The 15,751-nt window shown below is 36.7% G+C and overlaps 1 protein-coding gene across 1 annotated transcript; it reads left to right on the forward strand.

Annotated features, from left to right (window-relative positions):
* Nucleotides 1–6,925: 6,925 nt before the first annotated feature.
* On the forward strand, nucleotides 6,926–11,335 carry LOC143736785 (uncharacterized). The gene is made up of 4 exons (XM_077227486.1): nucleotides 6,926–7,005; nucleotides 7,943–8,002; nucleotides 8,239–8,278; nucleotides 8,995–11,335. Exons 2-4 carry the CDS (start codon nucleotides 7,960–7,962, stop codon nucleotides 9,521–9,523), a joined length of 612 nt encoding a protein of 203 aa, XP_077083601.1. The 5' UTR covers nucleotides 6,926–7,005; nucleotides 7,943–7,959; the 3' UTR covers nucleotides 9,524–11,335.
* The last annotated feature ends 4,416 nt before the right edge of the window (nucleotides 11,336–15,751 follow it).

Here is a 15,751-nt window from a genome sequence, read left to right on the forward strand (position 1 = left end):
ATAAAAGCGTGGATAACAGTTTCCGCGTCTCCAAAGTTAAGAGAGGTGCCTATGCAAACAATATTCCGCAAGTGAAAGAAGCACAATTTAACAACCTGACTGATGTATGAGTGAAAACATAACGAAGAATCGAACAAAACTCCCAGGTTCCGCACAGCTTTTGAAGGCCTAATCTGGACACCATCAATATCAATAAAAAAGTCATGTGGCAAAAAAAGCAAAAAGGCAAAGCTCTGTAATTTAGGGCCTTCCTCTCCTATATAGTAGATCATAAAGTCATCACTGTTGTGCTGCTTGGAAACATCTGTGCTTGAAACTTTATTTTTCGTCAGTTTAGCAACTGTTTAGAATAAATACCTAGGGTTTTGTTTATTTTCTTCTAATAGGGTTGAAAAATAAGCAGATCTAGCAGTTTTTAAGGCCTCTCTGCAATCAAGCTCTTCTTCTATGAGATGCGAAATACCTCTAGTTTTGTTTTCTTCCAGTTGCGCTCCATTTTTCTGGCTGCTCTCTTTAGGGCCTGAGTGTGCTCGTTGTACCACGGCGTTGGACTATTTTCTTTGATCTTCTTTAAGCGCAAAGGAGCAACTGTGTCTAAAGTGCTGGAAAAGAGAGAGTTAAAAGTTTCTGTCACAATATCGAGTTCTTCTAAGCTATCTGGGATGCTGAGATGATGAAACTGATCAGGAAGATTATTAATAAAGCATTCTTCAGTGGCAGAAGTGATAGTTCTAATATATTTGTAACACGGAGTCGGCTTTGCAGCATTGGTTAAGTGAAGTTTACACTAGACTACATAATGATCTGAGATGTCCGCTCTGCTGCAGAATTTCAACAGCATTGACATTGATTCCATGTGATAATATTAGATCTAGAGTATGATTACGACAATGAGTAGGTCCTGACACGTGTTGTCTAACTCCAATAGTGAAGTGAAAGTGACACGTGATGGCCAAGTATGGTAACCCATACTTGGAATTTGACCTCTGCATTTAACCCATCCAAGTAAGTGCACACACATTAGGAGCAGAGTAGTGAGTAGTGAACACACACTCACTGCAAACGTGGATACACACACCCGGAGCAGCGGGCAGCCTTGAGTGGCGCCCGGGGAGCGATTGGGGATTAGGTGCCTTGCTCAAGGACAGCCGGTACTGGAATCGAACCAGCAACCTTTGGGTCACCAGTCCAGCTCTGTTACCATTAGGCCATGACTGCCATGACTGCAATAGATGTCAATGCCAATCCCAATGCATCTTTTTCATTATCTACATGTATATTAAAATCACCAACAATTAGGACTTTATCTGCAGTCAGTACTAACTCTGATAGAAAGTCAGCAAATTCTTTGATAAAGTCTGTATGGTGCCCTGGTGGCCTGTATACAGTAGCCAGCACAAATCTTAAACGTGATTTATCATTTGCACTATATATTGTTACATTAAGCACCAACACTTCAAAATAATCATATTTGAAACTAGACTTCTTAGTAATTTTGAAAATATTACTATATATTACAGCAACACCTCCCCCTTTGCCTTTCAGATGAGGTTTATAACATGTTTATAACAGTAATCTTGGAGGGTGGACTCATTTAAAGTAATGTAATTGTTTGGTTTTAGCCTGGTTTCTGTCAAACACAGCACATCTAGGTTATAGTCTGTAATAATATCATTAACAATAAGTGCTTTTGAAGTAAGGGATCGAATATTCAGCAACCCAAGCTTTATTAATTGTTCATTTGTATTATTTCTGTTTTTCTATTTGTTGAACATCAATTAATTTGGAAGTTTTTTGTATTTCCTAATTCGGGGAACAGACACAGTCTCTTTATGATGATATTTAGGTGAAAGAGCATCTATGTGATGGGGTTTTTCTGACCTTGGTGACGTGAGACAGCTGGCAGACGGTCGGTTTAGCCAGTCTGTCTGCTTCCTGACCTGAGCCCCAGATTGTCATGTTTGAGCTCTAAGACTATGTGCCATATTACTAGAGAGAAGAGCAGCACCATCCCAGGAGGGATGAATACCATCTCTTTTCAACAGGTCAGGTCTGCCCCAAAAACCTTTCCAATTGTCTACACAGCAAAAACTCCAGTGTTAAATTAACTCTCCTGGGAGTTTATATGACTCCACTCTCAAGAGTGTTAAATTAACACTGAAGCAGTGTTAAAGTTAATGAGATAATTAAGTGATTAATTGAATGATTATTTGACCAATATTGAACATACCTGATGTTAACAATCAGAATCACTAAAGGAGAAAAAGCACAATTTTAAGTCACCATTATGGAGATCAGTGTTTGCTTCAGTTGGGCAATTAACCCTTACGTTTTTTACTTTAGATTTTTTTTTTTTTTTTTGGCTGTTGTATCTGAGTGATAACTGCCTGATGAACAAAGAGAAAAGATGATCTGATGGTGTTGGTTATGTTATAACAAAATCATCAGTTGACCTGAATCACTGAACTAATTTTGAGCCTAATCTCGGATTTAAATGTACATTGTTAATTACAACATCACAGTGATTCTACAGCATAAGATCCAGAATTTGTGATGCAATTCAAATGCTTTCTTAAAAGCTGTTCTGATTAAAAAAAAAAAGAAGAAAATCTTTCTTTTAGGCACTCACAGACATCAGGAATCAGTGTATGAATCTCAACAATGGTGACAAAGAGAATATTCAAATAGGAAAAGGAAATTACTAAGACAATTCAGATCATAATTTATTCATACCGCAATGCATGATGAGAGCCATGAATGAGTTTTGATTGGTGGAGGCCATAATGCACTGCAACATTCTTTATTTATTGTCACCATTGTTGAGATTCACATACTGATTATTGATGTCAGTGTGTCTAAATAAAAAAATAATTCCAACTCTTTTGATTAGAACAAATTAAAAAATATATATTTTGGATTATATTGACAGTGCTGAAAAACTTATACAATAGAATTATAGTGTTGCTGTAATCAACAAGGTAAACCAAACGCTCAAAATGAGTTTTGTGATTCTGGTGATAAGATGATTATGCCAAACCATAACCGACACCACCTGATCACCTTTTCTCTTAGTTCATCTGGCAGTTACAACTGTTATAATTCAGTTACAACAGACAAACTAAATATAATGTTAATTGTTTAAGGGTCAAGAGCCCAACTAAAGCAACACCAATCACCATAATGGTGACTTCGAAAATGAGATTTTATCCTTCAGTTATTCAGCTTGTTAACATCAGGTGTCTTCAATGATGGTCAATCATCACTCAATGAGTCACTTAATTAGCTAATTAACTTTAACACTCTTGAGTGTTAATTTAACACTCATATTTTAACACTTTAACACTCTTGAGTCTGGAGCCAAATAAACTCCCAGGAGAGTTAATTTAACACTGGAGTTTTTGCTGTGTATGAATTCTATATTATTATGCGGACACCACTTAGACAACCAGCCATTGAGTGATGATAATCTGCTAACTATCTCATCACTCCTTCGAACAGGAAGGGGGCCAGAGCAAATTACAGTGCCTAACATCGTACTTGTGAGTTCAAACACCTCTTTAACATTAATTTTAGTGATCTTCGACTGGCGAAGTCGAACATCATTAGTGCCGACGTGAATAATAATTTAAATAAGAGAATTTACGATTCTATTTGATAGATCAGGCTAAGATCATTCTATCTGATCACTCTCATGTGTTGTTTTGAACTCAATAAAGAGGTACAGGGTTCCTCTGTGCAAATACAACAGGTAAAGCACTCATTTGTCCCTCTCTCAGTTAAGCTCATAAATGAGCAGTGATGAACGTGTGACCATGAATTCAATAATGTACTGTGTATCTGTGATTGAATGTATGTATGGATATGATATAATATTACTTTGCACAAGTAGCCTATAGACAAATTGTAATTTGCAATTTTGCACAGCTCCTTTGAGTAGCCCTAATGTTCTATGTACTTTTTGTCTTTTTAACTGTCTTAATCTTGGGCTTTTGTAGTGTGTCTCCTCTAAGTCTGCGCAAAAAATAGAGGCACTGATGAGTTCTGGCACAGACATTTGTTACATGTGTACACATGTACCAACTCAGATCGTTGTCAATATACACTCCTAGATATTTAAAGTTGGACACCTGTTTGATGTCATGACCATGGATGGCCACAGGGCTCTGATCTCCAGCTGATCTGGGGTCTACCAGCATTTCCACAGTTGTGCTTGTGTTGATATGAAGTTGGTGTGAATCACACCAGTTGACAAACTTGTCCACAGCAACTTGGTGGGTGCTTATGTTGCTTTCTTTAGTGAGGAAACTGAGAAGGACAGTGTCATCTGAGAATTGTACTATATATTGGTTTGGCTCAGTGCTGATACAGTCATTGGTGAACAATGTAAACAGGAGAGGTGAGCTGACACACCCTTGGGGGGTGCCAGCGCTACACACTGCTGGATCAGACAGAGAGGAGTTAAACTTCACCTGCTGTGGCCTGTTTGACAAGAAGGAGTGGTACCACCTCATTAAAAATGGATTGACTTTTAACTGAACTAATTTCCTAAGGATGATATCTGATTGGATTGAGTTAAAGGCAGAACTAAAATCAACAAAAAGCAGTCTAGCATATGCAACAGGACTTTCAAGGTGCTTCAAAGTTAGGTGTATTATTGTTGATATTTATCTAACATTTGTTCCACACCCCTGTGAAGTTTCTCTATCATAAGCCTCTCCAAAGATTTAAAAACATTGGAGGTAATAGCCACTGGCCGATAGTCATTATTCTGCTATGGGCATGCCTTTTTGGGTACTGGGATAATAATAGATTTTTTCCAGAGTTTTGGTACAGTACAGTGTCTATAGAGAGCTGAAATAATTTATGCCAGGCCAGTGACAGTTCTTCTGCAAAAGTTTTTAAAAGAAAGGCAGAGGTTGTCAAGGCCTGTCGCTTTGGTTGTTTGTAAGTTTTTAAACATCTTAATTACAGCGTATGTTTCAATTATGATTCTATCCAAGTCAACATTACAAACTACATTCTCTAGCACTCCAGCACATTCCCTGATATTGTCAGTATTAAAACGCATATAGAAATTATTCAATTCATTTTCCTTTGCAATTTCATTGTGGGCAAACAGGGGCTTCCTTTTAGTGTCCATGTTGGTCATTTTTCTGATAGAGTCTCAAAGTGTCTTTATGTTGGATTCGGACAGCTCTTTTTCTGCCCGCTCCTTGTACAGCCGAGCTGCTCTCATTTGCAGATTAAGGTCTTTTTGTGCAGCTCGAACTTCTGCTTTATTCCCAGATCTGAAAGCTATTTTCTGCATTCCTTAATGCCTTTTGTGATATAGGGTTTGTTATTAGGATGCCGTTTAACACTTTTCTGGGTTATAACTGAGTCAATACAAAAATAAATGTAGGCGGTGATTGATTCAGTAACACTGTCAATGTCTGCATCCTTGAAAAAGATATGCCAGTCCGTGCAGAGAAAACATCCCTTCAGCTCCTCCGTTTTATCACTGGTCCAAACTTTCAGAGACTGGATTTCCGGTTTGCTGGACTTAAAAACTGAGTGATATGTGGGTAGCAGCTGGATAACATTAAGGTCACAGTTTTTCAGAGGGGTCTGGCTCTGGCTGTGTAGGCGTCCTTGATATCGCCATAACATTTATCAAGTATGTTATTGTTTCTAGTGTTACATTTAACATATGGATGAAATCCAGGTACAGTTTTATGCAGAAGTTGCTTTCACGTTTGCAGCTGGTATGCAGCAGCCAGACTGCTGACCGGCACTAGGAAACGGTCCAGTATTACTCCTGTGCTGGCCTCTTTGCACTGGCTCCCTCTTAATAGTTTTTGAAAGCCTTCATGGGCTTGCCCCCGTGTACATTATGGGTGTTTTACAGCAGCAATGTGCCGCTAGACCATTAAGGTCTTCTCAAAGTTTGCTTTTGATGGTTCCAAAATCTCAGTTGAAAACCAAGGGAGATCGATACTTTGCGGTGACGGCACCGAAGCTGTGGAATATATATATATATTTATAAATTAAATCATGTGATTCCATTGAGTGTTTTAAATCTATGTTGAAGACTTATCTATTCTCCGCTGCTTTTAACTGTTCTTAGGCATTTGTGGTGCTGAGAGTTTTGTTGTGCTCTTTGGTGTGTAATTTTGTTGAAATGTTGAGTCTGTAAAGCACTTTGGTCAACTCGTGTTGTTTTTAAATGTGCTTTAGAAATAAATGATTGATTGATTATTGATTGATGTGCTTCAGATCTTAAAGTGACAGCAGCCTAATAAACCTGCTGCTGTCTGTCATTAATATTAATCAAATAACAAAAGACAAAGAGAAAATCAATCTGCTCTCGACTGAACTTTTGTAGCTTTAATAAGGATTAATCTATATTTAATTTATAATTTATGCAGTGAAGACTGTGAAGTGTTTGATAACTTTATTCAATGTCTGTATATTTCCTACCTGTTAGATCAAATATTTAAGATATACTGTCTTTATGTTGTTTTTACATTCATTTTGAGATAAAATGTGAAATTATTACAATATAAAAATATATTAAACACTTTAATTTTTTTGTTGTTTTTTATCGATTGTCAGTATTGATTAAAACATAACCAACATGTATTGTTAATTCCTAGTTAGAAACAATTTAAATCTAAAGGGGATCTTTGGTTCGATGAAGTTCTCAACAGGTTTCATAAAACACAAATTGTGTCTTCCTCTTTTATCAGTTGACAATTTAGTTGTGGATCATACGTTGGTCCATTGTTTCTTGGAAAACTTGGATACAGTGAAAGAGAAAATAAACAGTTTCCAGACAAACACCCAAAGGCAAAAGAGGAACCGCACAGTTTTGCATAAGTTTTGCGTAACAGTGACATGAAAGTCTGTTGTTCCTTGTAAACTCATGTTGAAACGAAACTCTTGGGGAAATAAACGGAGCATATGAATATGATCAATATTTCAGTCAGAGCGAATCCCTCTTCAGACGCTCTTCACTCACTCCAGGTAGGCAAGAATATTCATACTGTATTTATAGCAAATTATGATTATATTCATATTACACACAGATGGTTATATATTTGAGTTATTTATATACAAATATTACAAAGACAGTGATTCACTTTTATTCTAAAAAAGGAAATTAATTATTTTGTTGCTGGTAACCGTTAAAACCTACTTTGAAATTACATTTATTTCACTAATGCAGTTTTTAGAAATGATACGAGTCTTCATTAAATTCGACTAAATCTCACTAAATTTTGTGCATGAATTAATTTAGTTAAGTGATTAGTTAAAATTACACATTTTAATTCAAATAAATACACTAATGGGATATTTTCAAAAACAATAAATGATTTTGGAAAGAAAACTGATGAATGATTTTGAAACCGTACAGTCAGTGTGTGGTTTTAATTCAGCGAGTGAAATAAAGATTGATAACTTTAGAATTGTAGATGTTTTTCTTATGGTGATTTTTCTCAGTGTGTTTGACAGACCTGAACACACACACACACACACACACACACACACACACACACACACACACACACACACACACACACACACACACACACACACACACACACACACACACACACACACACACACACACACACACACACACACACACACACACACACACACACACACACACACACACACACACACACACACACACACACACACACGCACACACACACACACACACACACACACACACACAGCAGTGTCTCTGATCACAGTGTTTGACATCATCCTTCAGTCCAGTCTTACTTTCATTAAGCAATTTCTGAGTCTTTTTTTTATCTTTGCATTATGGATTCATTAAATTGAAATTTTCTAACATTGATGAGATTTCCTTTACTTTATTGTCATGTGTTAAACACATGTGTTGATTGAGTTATACATTGAGTTATAGTTATCACTTTACTTCTGTTTGCAGCAGTTACAGCGACAGACATGGGATCATGGTGTTCTTCAACAAGGAAATTTTCTTTAACAGGTCAGCACACACACACACACACACACACACACACACACACACACACACACACACACACACACACACACACACACACACACACACACACACACACACACACACACACACACACTTGTAATACAAAAACGTCACCTAGTGGTTACTCCAAGATACTACAATACTTATATCGGAGCACTATATATTGTTAGTTATGAATTATTAAAATAATCTTTGAAAATGCTTAATGTCTGATACAGATGAAGATAATCGACCAGACGAGATTTCTCAGGAATCTCAGTAAGTATTTGTATTTCAAAGTTTTGACTTTATTAACTTTAAAACCAACTGATTATTATCCAAATGAGTACATCATTTACAACAAGGTTTCAGTAGTTAACATTAATAAACTACATTAGTTAACATTAACTATTATTACAGCATTTTATTAATTAATTTCAACATTTTTAAAAGGAAAAGTACTCATCAAGTGGACGAGGAAAGTTTATATGGACAGTGTAACTTTTACTGTATTCAACAGCTCCTTAAACCACAACAGAACATGATTGTGACGTCACAGCTAATCACATTTACTTTACACACACAACTCTATATATATATTTAAATATTGTATTCAACATCCCAAGCATGAACGGAGCATAAAACAGAAGATTGTAGTTCAGTCAGTGGAACTAGCGCAGGTTCTGCCAGTAGAGGACACTGGTGTAACGTTAGCAATGATGGACATCCGAGACGGAGAGAAGTTATCAAGAGAAGGACAGAAAATCTACAACACAGACTCTATTAGACAATCAATTAACTCATGTTAACAAAGAGCCTTTATTGTGAAGTTTTATAGTGTTGTTGTTAGTTTGCTATAGTGCAAAAGTACAGCAGGACAATTACAATTTGCATAAAGGTTAATAGAATATGTGCACTTTGGCTGGTAAAACCATAAAACAGACACAACAAATATCTAGTGCTGTCTACTTATGAAAAATGTTTTGATATTTCAGGAAACTTGAAGCTCTTGGTGACAAACTGCAACGGAGCATTACGGGCCTGAACTCAGAAGAGTTTGACAGAAATCATCAAACTCTCACTCGTCTAATACAGGAACTGAATGAACTTGAGTCAGTTCACAAGACAACAGTGAGCAGTTCGGGTTTAGATCTGACTGGTGCCGCTGTTAGAGATGCATCATTAAGCATGGACAAGATGATTGAGCATCTGAGTACAATTTATGACACCGTAAATGAGCTTCAGCAGAAGGAGAAGCTGTATTCTGCACAAAATAAGGGAATACTGAGAACAGTGAAATCCGTGAATATGAAGAGAATGGACAAAACTCTCCAAGTGCATGAGAAACTAAAAGGCCAAATTGATACTCTATTACAAAATATTTCTCATTACAAAATCACAGGACAAAATGAGACAAAGGCAAAAGAAATTAAATCAGAAACTTTGAAATTGATTCCTCAGATGAGAAAAACAGCTGATCACATTCAGGAGACTGTGAATGAAGTTAAACATGTCCAAAAATAAATTAAAAAATCTGATTAAAATCTGTCTAGAAATGATTGAACTGATCTGTCATTCTGGGATTTTCTACTGTAGATCTGATGATTTCAGGGCTAGAAACTCACATTACAGCAGAGGTTTTCTCTTATCAGAAAATAGTGACGGAAATTAGGTCAAATGTACTTTCTTTTTTAAAATGATTTTGCAATATGTATTTACTCTGGTTGTCATATATGTTTTTGAAAGAAATTTTTTTTTTTTTGATGAGCAACTGTTTGCATGTTTAATGTCAAATGATGTTGTAATGAGGTTTAAGATTCAGGGAAGAAGGAGGCGGGAACCGGCAGACAATCAAAAAAGACTTTAATAATACAAACAAAACCAAAATAGGCCAGCAGCCCCTCGCGGACGACTGCTGGCCACACAGTACTCAAATAAAACAAAAACCAAACACAACATAAACACAGGCCTGTTCTCTCTCGATCATCACCGTCGTCGCTCCTCCTATGCTTCCGCTCCTCCGTGAGGGATACGAGACCGGTGCGTCTCACAGGTGTCGCTCATTAACACTCGCACCACCGGCCTCGCGCCGTTCTCTCACGTCTCTCGGCCTCGTCCTGTTCGCCACAGATGTCAAGACCAAAATATCTATTACAAAATAAATGTAAATCTGATCTCACCAACATATTCACCAAATTGTCTGATCTTTTATAAGTAAACATGGGAAGGTGTTTGAAACCTAGACAGTAAAAGAAATGGACACAGCGACCCCCTTGATTTCAACGGAGAAAACTGAAGCCCGATTATTGCACTTACTTCCTGATGTCTGAGCGACTGCAGGCTCAATCTGAGCTTGACGACAGTCTGACAGTTGTAAATCTTCTAGTAGCTGTGCCAAGATAAATCTGAATCACCTAATTCCTCAAACAGGTTGTTGAAATATTTTGTCCTGTTGCTTTTATGGACTCTCTATCTATGGGCTTCTCCTTGACTTTATGCCTTTATGTCTCCCCGATTGCCTAGACAGTAAAAGTTTGCCTGTGAACTTCTCCTGTCTATACGGTAATTTCTCTAAAGTGCGACACAGAGTCGCGTGATTATGACGCAATCGTTAGCCTATTTTTTGCAAAAACGGCTTCAACAGGGCCATACCGTAAGATACAAAGTAATGGAGCCTTTTATACATTGTCGTGTTTCTTTAGAAATAAATAATGGATAAATTAAGTCTTTGGACGCCACAGATGTAAAGTTATTCGCTGTCAAAGTGACGCCAAAATGAATGGGAGTCAATGGAATGCTAACAGCAGGTGAAGTTCTGCTACAATGGCGGCTCCCGCGGGAGGCTCCAGTTTGCGGCTGATGGATTACACACTTGGTTTGAAATCATCTTTTAAGAAAGCCTGGCTCCGCCCTCCTACGTACTTCTGCTCAATTTTCATTTTCCTTCAGTACTAGTCTGGGATTGTGCTGTAGTCTTTGGTTTTCTCCGATCAATTTTTTACCAGGCCAATCAGCGAACAGAGAACGGAGTGGCTGAGAACGATGGAGTTGATGTTTGACCGTTTGTCAATACCAAAATACGCAAACTTCGGACTTGCGTCCTTGGTAGTTCAGACTTGCCAAGTACGACTCAGGAGAACGATCTCGCGAGGACGAGAGGACGCAAGTCCGGTTATTCTGCAAATGGAACAGCGCGTTCTTGATCGAGTCACTCAGCTCGCTCTGGCTACTCCGGTTATCTCTTTATGTATATTTTAGGCAACAATAAAACGAAATATGGTATAAAATACAACTCTGCCTCTTTTCATTAACAATAAAATCAAATATGTAATAAAACACCACTCTGCCTCTTTTCATTTAAAAAAAATCTTAAACATATTAAAGGCCACACAAATGTGGTTCAGGCAACGGACATTAATTATCTTCACTGCATATATTTATAGGAAAACGAAATATAAAACACAACCCTGCTTTTTTTGTTTTCATTTTAAAAATATGAAACATTATTGATCATTAAAACAGACATTTAACAAACAGAGACAGGGTTGTGTCATTTTATTTTATTATACATGTACATACAGTGAAGAGAATGTATAGTAAAATAATATATGTTATGTTCCCACTGACATAACATGTATAAAACACTTGGGGTAAACCACGTTCAGATAACACAGCCAATATTCAGGGATACTTTACTTCTTCTGAATTTATTATTAAGGAACACAACTAATAATTACAAGTGGCAGTGTCACCTACAGGCACAACGGGGGAATAGCAGTATTATATACATAACATTTCCTCCCCTCTTAATCAAGAAACAAAGAAAACAATGCATTCTCAGATACACAAATTATCCATTTATTTATTTTATTCTAGAGGTAGAGGTAGACTACCTCTTGCCTCGATCCAGTTCGGGGATTATTCTGCCCCATGTCAGAACAGGCTCACTAACATAACTAATTACAGTTCAGTCCAGCAGGGGTGTCTCATGGCTCTATAATGTCAGGCGGTTGGGCGGTTGGGCGGTTTGATCACTCTGGCTGGATAACAACGTCCGACCTGCACTGATGGAATGTTGAGTTTGCCATGGTTTATCTGAGACCGGAGGTGTATAAAGTAGAAGTAGAAGTAGAGAAAAAGTAGAAATCCTGCCATGTGTTTATTCCACCCATGAACTGATTGACAGTTGATTTCCGCTGATTTCTGTCTCCTGACTGAAAAACTGCTAATAAGCAAATCCAGGTGATTGGAACAAAATACTGAGGAGGACTTTTACTTTCTGAACCTGGACTTTACACCTCTGAAGAGAACAGAAAAAGAGACGAGCAGAAACACAAGAACTACAACTGACTTCAGACACAGTCTTAGATGAAATCAACTGAAGAGAAAAGAAGACATTGAATCTGAAGATCTCAGCAGATGAGGAATACACAACTCCACAAACAGCATTACCAGCTTCACATATTACTAACCAGGGGTGCGTTTCCCAAAGCCAACTATGGTCGCAAGTTCCGTCGTTACTAATAGAGTTCAGTGGAAATTGCGATCATAGTTGGCCAACGATGCTTTTGGGAAACGCACCCCTGACTGACTTTATTTCTGTCAGAGGTCTAGAGAAGTTTTATTGAGAATTAACAGAGGTTTAACTCTGTTTCATTTGAAGTCACCATAACAGTGATTAGTGTTTCCATTAGTTGGGCTCTTAACTCCTATTAAATATTTTATCTCTTTTTGCTTCAAAAAGCCGTACAGCAAACCCATCTAATTTGGTGCCTATTACACAATAAACCAAGATTTCTGTGGTGACAAACAGTAAGACTGTTAAGTTAGCACCCTTTAACAATCTGGGGGTCGAGGAACGCGCCGGCGCATTTTGCTGTTTTTTTCCACATAGTAGCAACATAGACTTAAAATACTCTGTCCTTTTTGGTCATATAAATAAAATCAATACATGATTATAAACTATAGAGGGTCTTCTTTTTTGTGTACACTCACATTAACATCAAAACCATGTGCTTTTGTAAAATAAAGAAAATAAACAGGGTGTGCTTTCTGCCTCTCTGTCTCCGTTAACTTTTTTCTGGAGCACGTCTCTAAACTTAAACAAAGCTCAGCGAATACTATTCACACAAGCATGAGCAATATATCTTTATAATCATTTAATATTGTACTTTTAAAATATCTAATTCAAAACTAAAATAAATATTCTCTGTTTATGTAATCTATAAAAAAGAGAGAGGTGTCAACGTATTAAACTGCAAATTAATATTTATATGCCCTAATATAGGCTATCATAAAAACAACAAATGATATGCCTATGTTACAGACGAAATATGAAAGACAACATTTCATTGACTAGTTTTGGATAGATTATTAAGTGTTTACTGTAAACTAGACTATAGACTACTGCCACATTGAATAAGCTTTTGTTCACCAATTTCTGCTCAAATGTTTAATATATTAGGCTATGTTTGTTTTGTCAAAAATAGTCATCAACTAGGATGCTATTATAGTGTTTGTTCCAATGTAGGCTTTATTCAAACTAATGAATCCTTAACTTTGAAATATGTATGATAAAATGTATACTTTAGTTTTTACAAAGAAATATTACACTTGAAATTAGATTAGATTAGATCAGCCTTTATTTGTCTCACAAGTGAGAAATATTGTTATTTTAATTGTTGCTGTAATTGTAACCTTTTAAACAAAATAGCAAATCATATATTTACAATGTAGATGTAAACAAAATCTTAAAAGGTCAATATAAGCCTTCTCTTCAAATTATTTGTATTGTGTTTTATTAGTGACAAATTTGGGGAGAGGATACATATCCAAAACTTTCTGAAAATACAGTATGAGAATTAACTACACAATTACTAGAAATGTTCACCTTGGATATTATACAATTTGCAAGCAAAAATACAAGTGGAAAAATACTATTTGTTTCTAGATGTTTCCAACTGTGAACCAATTTTGTAGTATATATATATTTCTTTTCTTGTGTCCTTGTATTCTTTCTTGTGGCTCAGTGACACACCTGTGAAAAGCTCATTATGCAGGCTCATTAAGCAGGTCTTTTGTCTTCACAGGTGTGAACTAGGGCTGGGCGATATATCGCATCACATTGTTATGCGCATCTCGTCAGTAAAGCCGGTTCCTTGATTAGTAGTAAATCACCTTCACCTGCTTTCAGATAGACGATATGATGAATATATGAGTGTTAAATTAACACTCAAGAGTGTTAAAGTTAATGAGATAATTAAGTGTTTATTTTAGTGATGATTGAGCATCATGACTGATCAAAACACTTTCTAATGAATTTATTTAGAAACACAGACATCAATAATCAGCCTGTGAATTCTAAATAAATTCAATTGAAAGTGTTTTGATCAGAACAATTGTTTATTAAATATTTTGGATTATAAGAAAAATACTGATAATCATATGCTGCAGAATCACAAAGTTGTTGCTAACAAGTTAAACTAACCTATCTAAATAAGTTACAATTTTCAGATCATAGCATAATTATGCCAAAACATAACCAACACCATCAGATCACACTTTTCTTTGTTCGTTTGTCTGTTATAAATCAATAACAGCAGACAAACAAAATTTTTATTGAAAGTATAAGGGTCAAGAGTCCAAATAAAGCAACCACTGACCGCCATAACGGTGGCTTACAATTTGTGATTTTCTCAGTGATTCTGCTTGTTAACATCAGGTGTCTTCAATAATGCTCAAACATCACTAAATTAATCACTTAATTATCTTATTAACTTTAACACTCTTGATTGTTAATTTACCACTCATATCTGCATCATATCTTCCATCTGAAAGCAGGTGAAGGTGATTTACTACTAATCAAGGAACCGGCTTTACTGACGAGATGCGCATAACAATGTCATGCAATATATCGCCCAGCCGTAACTTAAGTTATCATTTGTCTCACCAAGTTTTAAAATGTATGTCAGTATTTCACATTTTTCTCAAGTACAAATATTTGTATTCTCATTAATGCTTTGAAACATTTCCAAAACTTATTTGGTTTCTGCTTATTTGTATTTTGTCCATTTGACTTTCCAGCCCAGTCTCATCCCAAGGCGTCATCTAACTGATGCTTTTGACCATGTTTGACATGCGTCAACATGCCGACGCACATGACACCCTTTAAGCGTCAATATGAGACGCGCCTCCTAGTGGTCTAACCCTAAACCTACCCATAACGGAAGCGTCATCTAACTGACGCTAAAGGGTGCCATGTGTGTCGGATTTAGACGCATGGTCAAAAGCGTCAGTTAGATGACGCCCGAGGATGAGCGTCTCATATTGACGTTTAAAGGATGCCATGTGCGTCGGCATGTTGACGCATGGTCAAAAGCGTCAGTTAGATGATGCCTTGGGATGAGACTGTGTTAGGCTTTCAACATTAATTTAACTGAATCTCTGTGTTTGGTTACATTGAATATTTTGCTGATACTCTTCATGAAATGGGGTTTCACTCCAGTATTTGTTGTTTTGTTGTAAAGCAATTTCTTTAAATGTTTCCAGAAACAGTGTATGAGCTTGTAAGATCTTCTTTAATTCTCCCTTGACCATATTTTTAAGTACATCAATTTAAGGGTGTTTTGCCAGAAACACATTTTAATCTGACCATATCAAACCTCTGACCAATGACAAATGCCATGTGTCTGCTTTTGCTGTTTGTTGTGCTGTATGCTCTTTTAAAATCACAGGATCCCTGCTACCAAAGTT

Source organism: Siphateles boraxobius, unplaced genomic scaffold (genome assembly GCF_051911475.1).
Source record: "Siphateles boraxobius isolate OS27281-9 unplaced genomic scaffold, OSU_SipBor_1 130, whole genome shotgun sequence".
NCBI classification, from domain to species: Eukaryota; Metazoa; Chordata; class Actinopteri; order Cypriniformes; family Leuciscidae; genus Siphateles; species Siphateles boraxobius.